This window comes from Hypanus sabinus, chromosome 11 (genome assembly GCF_030144855.1).
Source record: "Hypanus sabinus isolate sHypSab1 chromosome 11, sHypSab1.hap1, whole genome shotgun sequence".
In the NCBI taxonomy this organism is placed as follows: domain Eukaryota; kingdom Metazoa; phylum Chordata; class Chondrichthyes; order Myliobatiformes; family Dasyatidae; genus Hypanus; species Hypanus sabinus.
Window position 1 is genome coordinate 48,058,932 of NC_082716.1, and position 15,253 is coordinate 48,074,184.

Below are 15,253 nucleotides of genomic sequence, written 5' to 3' on the forward strand. Positions count from 1 at the left end.
CTAGTTTATGATCTTAAGTTTGTAACTTTCCACAATCTCCAAAGATGCTACATCAGAGCGATTTGTCAAACTCTGTATCAATTCACAAATGAAATATTTTATATTTCAAGTTATTTAGGAGATCTTCTGGAACAGAACATCTGTCTGACTCTCTCAGATTGCTCTCTTATGATCTGATATAAATTAATGCTCAGCTCCATTTTACCTTGCATTGATTTCAATATTATCATTCGCTCTGCCATGCATTTTGATCTATTTGAAGTAATGGGTGCCCAAGGCTTACCTTAGAACTCAAAGGTCCCAGATTAGGTCTAAACGAACATCTTGTCTCAAAAACAAATCTATACATTGACTTTAATTTGCCTGTGTAAAAGTCTAAACTTAAGTATTGTTGATCCCAACCTGCATATTCATGTTACCTCAGCTCACCTTACCATGTAGTTGTTCACAGTGATCAATAACTTTGCTTCTTCAAACCACTTTGATTCCTTGATAATTTCACAATTGTGCCTTTGTGTGTTCTTAGTGCAATAACTTGCAGAATAATGCAAGAGAAGCAGGAAGAGATCTAAAACTTCTCTCTAGTTTATTCAAGGTTCATATTAATCCTTGCACATGTGCACAATGATACATACACAATCAAAAACATCAAACACTGACATAAAACTTAATTAAATTACACATAGAACTAAACTAATATCCACTGTCTAATCTCATACTCAAAGAATAACCATCAAGTGAGATATGCTTGATCTGTGGGATCACAGCCTAGCAAGAGCAATAATTTTGGAGAGGAGGGGGTAAAGTTGGACTAGGAGGTAATTAAAAACAGAAAGCACACATACTGTAACTCTTTATAATGTCCTGAAAGGTTCTGAGAGTTGAAGAAGTTACAATTGAATTAACTTTCAGAGCATCAACTCACATATCAACAAATTTCCTTCACTTTCCATAAAACTATCTCGTATTTACACTGAAATGAAATAAAATTCAAAACACCACTTATCAGAAACAATTATTGCATTAAACAAATTGATCTGGTAAACTATTTTTGCAATGTTACAGTATATCTCCCAAATTTATTATTTTTGTCAAAATTTATAATTAAATGTGTAAGTGAATATGCAAAAATTTTTCAGGCAATAACTAATGTTGAGATGTAGATTTGAGTGGGAACAAGAAGTGATATTCACCACCACAAAGAATCATGTACAGACACAAGAGATGTGAATGTATTATAATGTGTTTCATTAAAATGGAAGCAACATGAATTCCCATAGCAAAATAGATATTTTTTTACTCTATCTTCCTGTGTCACTTCTTTAAATCACAAAAGAGTTCCTTATATTTACGTGACAAAATATGGCACTAACCTTTGCTGTTATAGTTTTGAATAAATATTACTAACATCCTACCCGAACTTCTCATTCAAGTCCACTCTTAGAAATGCTTGAGCTGGGAATAATGGACCACACGCTTGAAAGTGATTCCTGTACAATAAGCTCCTAATTTCAGTCATTTGTCCTGAACATTGTAAATAGAGAGCCAAAGGCACAATGCAGTGAGTCTGCCGAAGGAGATAAGTGAGGCTAAAATGGCCCCAGGCTGTATGATACTGGAATACTTAATGTGACCACAGGCATAATCTGTTTATTTTCCAAAAAAATACTTCACATATGCCAACTTAGAAAAGCAGAAACTGATCAAATTCCCAAAAGGTTGTTAGCTTAAGAACAAAGGTGACATGTAAAAGCAAAGAGAGTGGACTGGTCCACAGATTGGTTATTACCCACGAAACATTCAACCCAATATTACTACAGTAGACATAAGTCAAAAGATGAAAATGAATCTCAGGGTTGCACATGGTGACATATATGTACTTTGATAATAAATTGACTTTGAAATTTGAAGTAGCAATCAGCACCTACATGATTAAATCATTTTGAGTTTGTAGTTACTCAGGGCACTAAAAAATTCCTTATGGACATTATGAAATATTTGATTTTTGATATGAATTGTGCTGCATTTAGTGAAGCTCTATGCCTAATGTGACTGAGATTGTGCATTTTTAATAATTTAGGTAAAGCTCTAACCCCATTTATTTTTATTTGAAATATGATGATTTAACAAATGCAAAGATAATAACTCTCAAATAGATAGAGTTATAACCATATAACCATATAACAATCACAGCACGGAAACAGGCCATCTTGGCCCTCCTGGTCCGTGCCGAACCCTTAATCTCACCTAGTCCCACCTACCCGCACTCAGCCCATAACCCTCCACTCCTTTCCTGTCCATATACCTATCCAATTTTACCTTAAATGACACAACTGAACTGGCCTCTACTACTTCTACAGGAAGCTCATTCCACACAGCTATCACTCTTTGAGTAAAGAAATACCCCCTCGTGTTTCCCTTAAACTTCTGCCCCCTAACTCTCAAATCATGTCCTCTAGTTTGAATCTCCCCTACTCTCAATGGAAACAGCCTGTTCACGTCAACTCTATCGATCCCTCTCAAAATTTTAAATACCTCGATCAAATCCCCCCTCAACCTTCTACGCTCCAATGAATAGAGACCTAACTTGTTCAACCTTTCTCTGTAACTTAATTGCTGAAACCCAGGTAACATCCTACTAAATCGTCTCTGCACTCTCTCTAATTTATTGATATCTTTCCTATAATTCGGTGACCAGAACTGCACACAATATTCCAAATTTGGCCTTACCAATGCCTTGTACAACTTTAGCATTACATCCCAACTTCTGTACTCAATGCTTTGATTTATAAAGGCCAGCGTTCCAAAAGCCCTCTTCACCACCCTATCTACATGAGACTCCACTTTCAGGGAACTATGCACAGTTATTCCTAGATCTCTCTGTTCCTCTGCATTCCTCAATGCCCTACCATTTACTCTGTATGTTCTATTTGGATTATTCCTGCCAAAATGTAGAACCTCACACTTCTCAGCATTAAACTCCATCTGCCAACGTTCAGCCCATTCTTCTAACCGGCATAAATCTCCCTGCAAGCTTTGAAAATCCACCTCATTCTCCACAACACCTCCTACCTTAGTATCATCGGCATACTTACTAATCCAATTTACCACCCCATCATCCAGATCATTTATGTATATTACAAACAACATTGGGCCCAAAACAGATCCCTGAGCCACCCCGCTAGTCACCGGCCTCCATCCCGATAAACAATTATCCACCACTACTCTGTGGCATCTCCCATCTAGCCACAGTTGAATCCATTTTATTACTCCAGCATTAATACCATGGAGTTGATCCATTCTCAACAGGGAATATCTACCTTATCTCAGAAAGGCAGCTGCAACCAAAAATTCAAAAATCTTCCTATGATATAATTCTGAAATAAAGGTAGAAAATAATGGAAAATCACAACAGGTTGGACAGAAAGATAGAGTTAACATTTCAGATCTGCAATCTTCATCGGACGTAGAAAAAGAGAAAAAGGAAGATATTCCCTTTTAATTTAGGAGCCAATGGATATGACTTCCCACACTGTGTTAGAAGAGAGGATCATGAACCCATTTTCAATATACTTTTTAACCATAAGGTCACAGACAACTAAAGTGAGAAAATAATGGCTGATTGGTTCCAGGCCTGTTTTCTGACTAGTTCATATTGCCAATCTATAATTCCTGTTGAAAAGGTTAATTAAGCCTATAAGTTACTGGAAGTTATGAGTTATAGAAAATGGCATGTAAGATATTTTCTCTAAGCACTTAGAAATATTCAACAATGAAAGATGTTTTTTTTTTAAATTTCATGAGACTCAACATGCTTTCATATTGTAAATATAAGCAATTCCTTACCATGACAAGGAATTTTAAAAAATTCAAACACAAGTCACAATCAGGATCTGAAAAGATCAAAATAAATTGTTCAAAGAACATAGTATACAGTGAAAAAGAGTAGTAAAATCAATTAATTAAATCCGTATGGGTTCTACAAAGATCGGGTAATCTGTTCAAATAGATCATTGCCACAACTATGAAGACCAAAATCTATACCTATGTATCCAATGTCAGGCTCAGGCACTCCAGAGTCAGCAATTTACTGTAACAACATGGTATACAATATGAAAGCACTTAGTGAGATTTCTCAAGAAGCTACAGCTGGGTAAGATTAATAGGCAGTTTTTTCCGCAAGTCCAAAGAACAGTGATTGACACTCAGTAGTTTGGTTATTCCTCCCTTCAACAGAGCATCACTGACTAATACTACAATGCAATAAAAGAAAAGAAAATCAGGTCCAAAGTCAGACAATCATAGTTTAATTACATTCCTGCTTTTGGCAATGCAACATCATTTCCTGGCAGAATTTAAACAGATATCTCAGGATTAATCATGGCCACATTGTAATCTTCATGACAACACTGTTAACGTTACAGTTCCTTTTTGCTTTTTCAGAATAGCGACAGCCTGTTCATGTGTGACGCCTTCCAAACTTTCCCCATTTACTGCTAAAATCTGATCACCTCTCTTTAACCGGTTGTCATCTGTTGCTGCTCCCTGCAAAAGGCCAACAGTAAAAAAAATCAATAAGATGTAAGTTCCTTTTAGTATGGAACAAATTATTAGAGTGGGGTGATAGGATGCTAGTTCTGATAGATGTATTAATCTGGTTATAAAAACTCTTAAGAAAATTAAATTATTGAATGAGATGCAACTGAAATTTTAACAATGTACCATAACTGCTGCTAAACAACTACTCTAGCATTGAAAAGCTAAATGTTTGAGGGATCAAATTCCCTTTGAATAATTATTTCAAACTACCATTATTGTTTAAACAATGTCAAAGATTCAGTAGTCTCAAAGCGTGAAATTTTTTCTTATTTCCATTCTGAGTGGCCAATTCCTTATTGTGAGGTTACGACTCCTAGTGCTGAATATCCCAGCAAGGAATAGGCCAAGGCTCTTTAATTTCTTCTCAGATGACAAACCCTCATTCAAATTATTGACATTTGTTTTCAGTATTGGCTCCACTGATAGAGTATTTAAAATATCCTCCATATCAAAAATCAATCCCTCTTTTAGGTTAGACTATATAAAAATAAAAATCAATCTTAACCGTACAAATCAGAAATTATTAATAGAAAAACTACTCATCCGGCTTTCTGGGAAAAATCCTAAATTAAATGACAAGGCCAAAACCTTATTCTGATCGATCCAACAGTCCTTTGGGAACGTTTGCCTAATCTCATTTTGTTACTGGAAAACAGTTTCAGATTATATTGGTGATCTTAAATGTAATGAAAGGAGAGATGGTTTATGAAACCCTGTAACAGAAACATGTCTACATCCAGTTTGCTTTGGAGAAATAGAATTTGAATATGAACATAAGTATACCTTAGAATAATAATTCAAATATAATTAATTCTCTCTTTTCTTTCATGTAATGTCTAAATATCAGCAAGAAATTAAACATACGTTTACAGAATTACCTTAGCAAACACTGTTTTAACATAGATCGGCAGATCTCCATGGGGACTTCCATGTCCTCCAACAATGCTGAATCCCAGTCCATCTGGTCCCTTCTCTAATGTTATGTTCATGCACTGTGGTGATCTGAATCAGAAAATGATTAGTTAGTCAGAATATTTCTGTACATGACTTTATTTTTATTATGAGAGCACAGGCTGTCCTATGCCTTCACAGAGGAAGAGCATGCAGAGGCTCACAGGACAAGGAAAAAAATGTTAAAGCAGAAAAACCTTAGTATATAGAGGGCCTAGCAGCAGAAGGAGAACAATCAGCAGGATATGGCAGCAAGGGGAAGCTGTCTGAGAAATTGTCTGGCAAGTTCAGTATGTCTAAGAGGCCAGTCAAAGTTCCTGCATGACTCCCTTGTCCATTTGTCCCTCCTCACTGATCTCCCTCCTGGCACTTATCCTTACAAGGGGAACAAGTGTTACACCTGCCACTACACCTCCTCTCTGACTACCAATCCAGGCCTGAAACAGTCCTTCCAGGTGAGGTGACACTTCACCTGTGAGTCTGTTGGGGCCATATTCTGTGTCTGGTGCTCCCAGTATGGCCTATTGTATATTGGTGAGACCTGACGCAGGTTGGGAGTCTTCTTCACTGAGCACCTACACTCTGTCCGCCAGATAAAGCAGGATCACCCATTTTAATTCCACTTCCCATTTCCCATTCCGATATGTCTACCCATGGCCTCCTCCATTATTGTGATAAAGCCACACTTAGGTTGGAGGAACAACATCTTATATTGTGTTTGGGTAGCCTCCAGTCTAAAGGCATGAACAGCGATTTTGCAAACTTCCATTAGAGCCCCCCCTTCACCATTTCCCATCCCTTTTTCCCTCTCTCACATTATCTTCTTCCCCACCCATTGCCTCCCTCTGTTGCTCCTCCCACCTTTCTTCCATGGCCTTCTGTCTCTTTCACCAATTTACTTCCCAGCTCTTTACTTCATCTCCACCCCCTCTAGTTTTCATCTATCATCTTGTGTTTCTCTCCCACTCCCCCCCCCCCACCACTTTTTAAATCTACTCCTCAGCTTTTTCTCTCCAGTCCTGCTGAAGGGTTTTGGCCCAAAACGTCGACTGTACTCTTTTCCAGAGATGCTGCCTGGCCTGCTGAGTCCCTCCAGCACTTTGAGTGTATTGCTCGGATTTCCAGCGTCTGCAGATTTTCCGTTGTTTGTGTGTGTTACCACTGAGCCAGGTTTTCACTCTCCCTCCTACATGCATTTTTGTCACCATAATTGCTTTGGCCAGCAACTGTAGTGTTATCAGCAAACTTAAGTTTGGCAATAGAGCTGTGCTTAGCCACACAGTCAGAAGTGTAAAGTGAGTAGAGAAGGGAGCTAGCACACAGCCTCTTGGTGCATCTGTGCTGGTGGAGATGTTGTTGCCAATCTAATCTGACTGGGGTCTGCAAATGAAGAAATCAAGGATCAAATTGCACAAGGAGGTATTGAAGCATTGATTATTTTTGAGGGGGATGATAGTATTGAATACTGAGCTGTAGTCTATAAAGAGCATCCTGATATGTCCAGCTTTGCTGTCCAGATGTTCCAAGTGGAGTGAAGAGCCAATGAAAACCGGAGCAGATCCAAGTTCTTTGTGATGCAGGAGTTGATAATATTTCACCATCTACCTCTCAAACCACTTCATCACATTGGATGTAAGTGCAATTGGACAATAGTTATTGAGGCAGGTTACCACATTCTTTTTGGGTACCGGTGTAACTGAAACCTGCTTGACCTCAGACTGCTGAAGTGAGAGGTTGAAGATGTTGGTGAACATTCCACCCATTTGATCAGCACAGATCTTCAGTACTCAGCCAAGTACCTCTGTGTTTTGACAGTCAAATGTGCAGAGAAGTCATTGAGCTCATCAGCAAACAAATCCCCCTTGTCACCTATGTTGCTTGATTTCACTTGGTAAGAGGTAATAGCATTCAGAAACCTTCAGTGATTCAAGTTTTGTCCAGAATTGCCACTTTGCCCAGATGATGATTTTCCGGAGATCATACCTGGACCTCTTGTATCTTAGTTGATCGCCAGACCTGAATGCCTCTGATCTGGCCCTCACACTCAAGAGAAGTCTACTTGAAGGGATTGTTGCCTTCAACTGTCATCCAGCTCAAGAACATCTGGTGCTCCAAGGAGATGTCACTATGTACTAAAATAAGGCTGTTCAACTCCAATGTGAAGTCAGTTCTTCTGTACAAAGCAGAGACATGGAGGACAACAAAATCTGTCATCAGGAAAGTGCAGACCTGTATTAGTGGCCATCTGAGGAAAATCCTCCAGATCCGCTGGCCAGATGTCATCAGCAACACTGCTCAATGGCTGAGAACACACCAGTTACCAGTGCAAGAAGAATTAAGGAAAAGAATTTGGTGATGGATAGGACAAGTAAACCAAGTAACAACATCACAAGGCAAGTGCTAATGTGGAATCCCCAGTGAAAGCAGAAGAGAGGCTTCACTCTCTCCAAAGCCTCAACATCCTCCCCAGAATATAGACAATTCCCCAGATGTGGCCTAAGAGTTTCATAAAGCTGCAACAGAGCTTCCTGACTTTTGAACACAATGCCTGCACTAATAAAGGCAAGCATGCCATGTGCCTTCTCAACCACTCTATCAACCCAACCACCCTTTCATTACATTTAATCTACCAAGGTACAACACTTCACATTTGTCCGGGTTAAACTCCACCTGCCATTTCTCCACTCGTATCTGCAATTAATCTATTCCCGCTGTATTTTTTTGCCAGTCTACAATGCTATCCACAACACCACCAATCTTTGTATCATCTGCAAACTTACTAACTCACCCACCTACATCTTCATCTAGGTTATTTATATAAATCACAACCAGCAGAGCTCCGACCACAGATCTCCGCAGAACACCATTAATAACAGATCTCCATCTAGAATAAATCCACTACCCCCTGTCTTCTACAGGCAAACCAGTTATGAATTTAGTAATATGGTATTTAATGGCATCAGAAGTACATAGGACTGATAAGGAAAAACAAAGACTACATCTGGAGGGAGAGAGGAAACTAGTTCTGGTGTTTATGGGAATGAACATATGTACAGTAGTACAGTACGTTAGACTTCTGCATTTATTAACATAATGGGAGCTCATTCGTAAGTAGAGGCGTCTATACATCAGGTGTTCATAACCGGCATAAAGCCCACATTACAATTCCGACCAAGATATTATTCACAATTTCACAAATTTAGAACAGAAAATACTTTAAACAAATTAATACGTCATCATCCATCAAGAGCAAGCAATATATTTCTAAATCAGGTGATAAGTCCAAAACTCTAAAAACAAGTCCAACATTGAACAAGATAAATTGGAAGAGATGCTCAGATCAGATGACAGAATGGATTTAGATTAGCTTTATTTGTCACATGCATGCCAAAACATACAGTAAAATTCATCTTTTGTGCCAACGACTATCCGTCCAAGATGTGCTGGAGGATTCTTGCAAGTGTCACCATGCCTCCATCACCAGCACAGCATGATCACTTACTAACCGCAATCCGTCCGACTTTGGGACGTGGGAGGATACCAGAGCACTTGGAACCAGCTGGCATGCAGAGTACGCATAAGCTCCTTACAGACAGTGGCAGGAATTGTACCCCAATTGGTGATCGCTGGCACTGTGAAGAATTTTGCTAGCCACTACACTACCATGAAGCCCAAAGCTTATGTGTGTGCAGAGTGAGAGGTTGGAATATTGAGTAATACTCAGAAAGTTGAGTAATTAAAGTGACCATACAACATTTGGTGAGTTTTTTTGCCTTATATTTTGGTATTTCATGTTAACATATTTTAATACATCAAGTTTAGAGGTATTTAAATTTTTGATCCATTCTGTTTTTAATTGATATTTCACATCACTGCTGTTGTTAGTTTTTGAAGGTTTAAAAAAAATGATAATGCTTTATGAAACATAACCTTGTTTCTTATATATCCCCATATTTTCCAACTGGTCTGTTTGCTTCATATATTATTTATTCTACAAGACATTTCCCTTATTCTATATGTAAAGAGTAAGATAACTTTAGAGAATAGGTAATCGCTTATGTTGACCTCAAGAAAAATAATGACAGCTTTGTGAGTGGCCTCAAGGAGCTTTTTAAGCACTACTGGTTTCCCTGATCAATGTTTTTATATAATGGATAGTACTTATCTGATACCATGTTTTACCATTTGTGAAAAACTTTGATGTCTTATGTTTGGCTTATGACTCTAATTACATATTTACATTGATTATTTCAAGATAGGCTTTTCAACCATTTTTCGGCTCATTTGAAAACCCAATCAGTTAAGCCTTGAGGATTTTTTGTGTGGTCAGGCTTTTACATGAAATGGAAGGCAATCATCAAATTCTCAAATTATTACTGCCTGAAATAGAAACTCAGAATATTTTGCAGGGAAAAGAAAATGTAGTTTTGCATTAGCAAGAGTGCAATTTACATTGTTATACTGAGATTAATATCAGCGCTTCAAATGTCACTCATGGCTCAAAGGATGACACTTGTGCTTCAGTTAGATAGCTCTACTTCATTCGCAATCTGATGAAATCCATGCTGACACCTTAGTAAGAGGTACAATCTTTCAGATGAGATATTAGCCCTGCTCTCTCAGACAAACATATAAGCTTCCAAAGCACTAAGTTGAATATTAACCAGGAAGTTATTGCCCATTTCCTGATCAATGTTCAATTCATCCACAAAACTTAAAAAGAACCAGATTAGTGGAGAGTCATGTCCTCTTCTCATTACCCACATCAGGAGGTACAGAGCCCTGAAGACCCACATTCAATGTTTTAGGAACAGGTTCTTTAGATTTCTAAATGGTCCATGAGGACCTGTACTGTTCTATGTAACCCACAAGCATGATCTCGCTATTCCACTTTTACACAAGGTTTTTTATTGTAAATTATTCCTAGTTGTCACTTTATTAGACATAGGTGTGTGTTTTTCTGTATGGTTTTGGCTTTCTGCTAAGTAGCCCATCAAGGTTCGGTGTGCTGTGAATTCATCAATGCCCTCCTGCACTCCACTGTTGTATGCATGGTTACTTGAATTACTGTCAGCTTGAACCAGTCTGGCCATTCTCCTCTGACCACTCATTGATAAAGCATTTTCAGCCACAGAGCTGCCACTCACTGGAAGTATTTTTTTTGTCTTTCATGCCATTCTCTGTGAACGTTAGAGAATGTTGAGTGTGGATACCCCACATCAGCAGTTTCTGAGTTACTCAAACCATCCCAACATCCCAACAATCAAACTCAATTAAATCAGATTTTTTTCCAACATTCTGATGTTTGGTCTAAACAACAAATGAACCTCTTGACCATGTCTGTATGTTGCTGTTGCAACTAATTAGATATTTGCATTAGTGAGCAGATGTACCTAATAAAGTGGCCACTGAGTTCATAGTAATTTTGTATGCCTGCACTACTGTTCCCACAAAACAACACATTTCATGACTGATACCAATAAGCAATGACTAGTGGCAATAAATCTGACTCTGGATATCATCAAATTCTTGTTTGTGGGACATAAGTTTGTTAATTGGTAATATTCTTAGCTCAAGCTTCTTACATAGGTTTAGAGTTAGTAAATTGTGAAATGCTATTTAGCTCCTGTATAGACTGTGTTGGTCATTGACACAAACATTTCACTGCATGTTTTAATGTACATGTGACAAATAAAGCTCATCCCCTTAGTCTGCACATCAAGTTTTATTGCAGTATTTGTGCACAGAGTTTAATACTTCAAAGCAATACTGAGGCACCATTGCAGCCTTGGTTATGCTTTAGGCTAAACTATGGCTTTGACTGCACTTACAGTACTGGAAATATAAAGCATCTGGCACAATATTCAAAAGCAGTGATACAGCAATACAGGCAACATTCTTTTCATTGAATAAATCAACCAAAAACTCGTATTTTAATTGTGGATCTTTGCATTAGAAAACTGATTGCACAAGAACATTTAGTAATGTAATTTCAATAAATATAATTTGGAATGACTCTGATAAAAATGATCAAATACTACATAATACAAACTCCATTTTAATTTTTTCTTCATCACTAGTGAACTGGTGAGACCTGATGAGATCAGAGTTACAAAACCCTGAACTGGTACAGGTGTTTGGGTTTCAGCCATTGTTGCCTCAATTTGCAACTTGAACTCAATTCTGTTCTTTCAACAATATTAACCATTCTAGTGTATTTAAGTACACACATAGAAACATAGAAAATAGGTGCAGGAGTAGGCCATTCGGCCCTTCGAGCCTGCACTGCCATTCAGTATGATCATGGCTGATCATCCAACTCAGAACCCTGTACCTGCTTTGTCTCCATACCCCCTGATCCCTTTAGCCACAAGGGCCATATCTAACTTCCTCTTAAATATAGTCAATGAACTGGCCTCAACTGGTTCCTGTGGCAGTGAATTCCACAGATTCACCACTCTCTGTGTGAAGAAGTTTCTTCTCATCTCGGTCCTAAAAGGCTTCCCCTTTATCCTTAAACTGTGTCCCCTCATTCTGGACTTCCCTAACATCTGAAACAATCTTCCTGCATCTAGCCTGTCCAATCCCTTTAGAATTTTATACGTTTCAATAAGATCCCCCCTCAATTCCAACGAGTTTAAGCCTAGTCGATCCAATCTTTCTTCATATGAAAGTCCTGCCATCCCAGGAATCAATCTGGTGAACATTCTTCGTACTCCCTCTATGGCAAGAATGTCTTTCCTCAGATTAGGGGACCAAAACTGCACACAATACTCTAGGTGCGGTCTCACCAAGGCCTTGTACAACTGCAGTAGAACCTCCTTGCTCTTATACTCGAATCCTTTTGCTATGAATGCCAACATACCATTTGCCTTTTTCACCGCCTGCTGTACCTGCATGCCTACTTTCAATGACTGGTGTACAATGACACCCAGGTCTCGTTGCACCTCCCTTTTTCCTAATCGGCCACCATTCAGATAATAATCTGTTTTCCTGTTCTTGCAACCAAAGTGGATAACCTCAGATTTGTCCACATTAAATTGCATCTGCCATGAATTTGCCCACTCACCTAACCTATCCAAGTCACCCTGCATCCTCTTAGCATCCTCTTCACAGCTAACACCCCCACCCAGCTTCGTGTCACCCGCAAACTTGGAGATGCTGCATTTAATTCCCTCGTCTAAATCATTAATATATATTGTAACCAACTGGGGTCCCAGTACTGAGCCTTGCGGTAGCCCACTAGTCACTGCCTGCCATTCTGAAAAGGTCCCGTTTACTCCCACTCTTTGCTTCCTGTCTGCCAACCAATCCTCTATTCACATTAATACCATACCCCCAATACCGTGTGCTTTAAGTTTGCACACTAATCTTCTGTGTGGGACCTTGTCAAAAGCCTTTTGAAAATCCAAATATACCACATCCACTGGCTCTCCCCTATCCATCTTCAAAAAATTCTATAAGATTCGTCAGACATGATTTTCCTTTCACGAATCCATGCTGACTTTGTCCGATGATTTCACTGCTTTCCAAATGTGCTGTTATCACATCTTTGATAACCGACTCTAGCATTTTCCCCACCACTGATGTCAGGCTAACCGGTCTATAATTCCCTGGTTTTTCTCTCCCTCCTTTTTTTAAAAAGTGGCCACCCTCCAATCCTCAGGAACTAATCCAGAATCTAAGGAGTTTTGAAAAATTCTCACTAATGCATCCACTATTCCTTGGGCTACTTCCTTAAGCACTCTGGGATGCAGACCATCTGGCCCTGGGGATTTATCTGCCTTTAATCCCTTCAATTTCCCTAACACCACTTCCCTACTAACATGTATTTCCCTCAGTTCCTTACTATACTAATCATAAACTAATATAAACACTATAAACTAATCATAAAAGGGAATATTTAATGGATATTTTCTGAATAATGTTCCCTTCTTCATGCCAGACTGTATGGTATACATTTTTAATGAAATAATATTTTAGTACAATAAGACAAAAGACAACACTTTTGTGCATGAAAAATATGCATTTCTTAGCTCAAAATATCTCACATGCTTAGTGTTCAAAACAATTTACTTTATACTTACTCTGGATCTTCCACTAGAATGTCAGATGGTGAACTCACGTTGAAGTTAGTTGTCATGTTTTGAAGCTGACTTGCAATAGCAGTAATATTCGTGTCAGCTATAACCTGAAGAAAATGCAAAAAAAAAGAGGCCGCTATTATCTAAAAATAGAATATAGAATAAGATTAATGAACAGAAAGATGAGTTGCCAGCAGCACCAATTACTACAGACAAAATGCTATCGGTTAAAATGGCCCAATGCAACTCCAGTGGTAGCTACCTTTAACTTTCAGAAAGCAAATGCTTACTGGACACAAAGGACTACAATTCACTTGTTTAGATACATTGAAATTATGATCTCCTTAAAACAGTCCTCAAAAATATAATTACTGATTTGAAATAATATTGACTTATAGGACTCACACAAATTCATGCGGAATATGAGATAAGTAATAATTTAATCGGCTTTTGGTAGTGTCAATTGAAGTATGTTTTTGACTGCTTGAAAGGAGAATATTGGCTTAGGAAGCCAAGGGCCTTGTTTCTCTTTGAATAATTTTATGTGCTCAATAACAGCCCCAAGAATCACTGGCGAGAATAAGCAGGATCTCATAAGAATGACTGCAACCCAACATTACCTCAAATGAGACATATAGTCTGATATTTCTTTCCGAAACTGTACAGCTGAACTGAAGAATGACAGTGTAGATAAGACCCAGGAAATGTCAGCAAGGGAGGAAAGCAGATAGGAAGTAAAAGTATCACCATTCTAAAAGGAAATTAGGGTAGTTAAAGATCCATTTTCTGGGTTTTTCAAAAAACGATATCTTCTTTGATCATGGAATTTTAAAACTTATTGTTGACCACAATCTCTTATCAGTTTTCAAAACAGTTGACAATGTCACATCTACTCCCTTCCATTAATCAGATATATGGAACTTCTTCTTCCTGAAGTTATTTCCAGGCAGAAGCTCTCCTTCCATCTGTATGCTGACAATGTCTAACAGTAGGCTTTCCATGGTTATTTTGTATTTCCACAATGGCTTTCATGTTGCTTAACTTCCAATTTGTGAATAATTTAAAATGTACTCAACCTGAATATAGAGAAGACCAAAGCTACCACTTTCAGTTCACCCCACCCTTACCTTTGATGGATCTGAATGTGTGGAGGTGCATGCAACTAATGGTTAACAATGACATATTCAGGCAGTGCTGGTGTCCACTGGCAAAAATGTGGCGGGGACTAAGTTGGAGGATCAGAGGGATCTTGGGGTCCGAGTCCATAGGACACTCAAAGCTGCTATGCAGGTTGACTCTGTTGTTAAGAAGGTATATGGTGCATTGGCCTTCATCAATCATGGGATTGAGTTTAGGAGCCAAGGGGTAATGTTGCAGCTATACAGGATCCTGGTCAGACCCCACTTAGAGTACTGTGCTCAGTTCTGGTCACCTCACTTTAGAAAGGATGTGGAAACCATAGAAAGGGTGCAGAGGAGATTTACAAAGATATTTCCTGGATTTGAGGAGCATGCCTTATGAGAATAGGTTTTTCCTTGGAGCGACAGAGGATGAGAGGTGAGCTGATAGAGGTGTATAAGATGATGAGAGGCATTTATCATGTGGATAGTCAGAGGCTT

General features: G+C 38.5%; 1 protein-coding gene across 7 annotated transcripts in view; it reads right to left on the reverse strand.

Moving 5' to 3' along the window:
• Nucleotides 1–563: 563 nt before the first annotated feature.
• Nucleotides 564–15,253, reverse strand: part of LOC132401931 (inaD-like protein) — a 299,063-nt gene continuing 284,373 nt past the window's right edge. For all 7 annotated transcript variants that reach the window (XM_059984281.1, XM_059984284.1, XM_059984283.1 and 4 more), the window contains 3 exons: nucleotides 13,638–13,741; nucleotides 5,478–5,601; nucleotides 564–4,545 (listed from right to left, as the gene is read on the reverse strand). In XM_059984281.1, coding sequence (XP_059840264.1) covers nucleotides 4,399–4,545; nucleotides 5,478–5,601; nucleotides 13,638–13,741 — 375 coding nt within the window. In that variant the 3' untranslated portion in view covers nucleotides 564–4,398. The remainder of the gene's footprint in view (nucleotides 4,546–5,477; nucleotides 5,602–13,637; nucleotides 13,742–15,253) is intronic.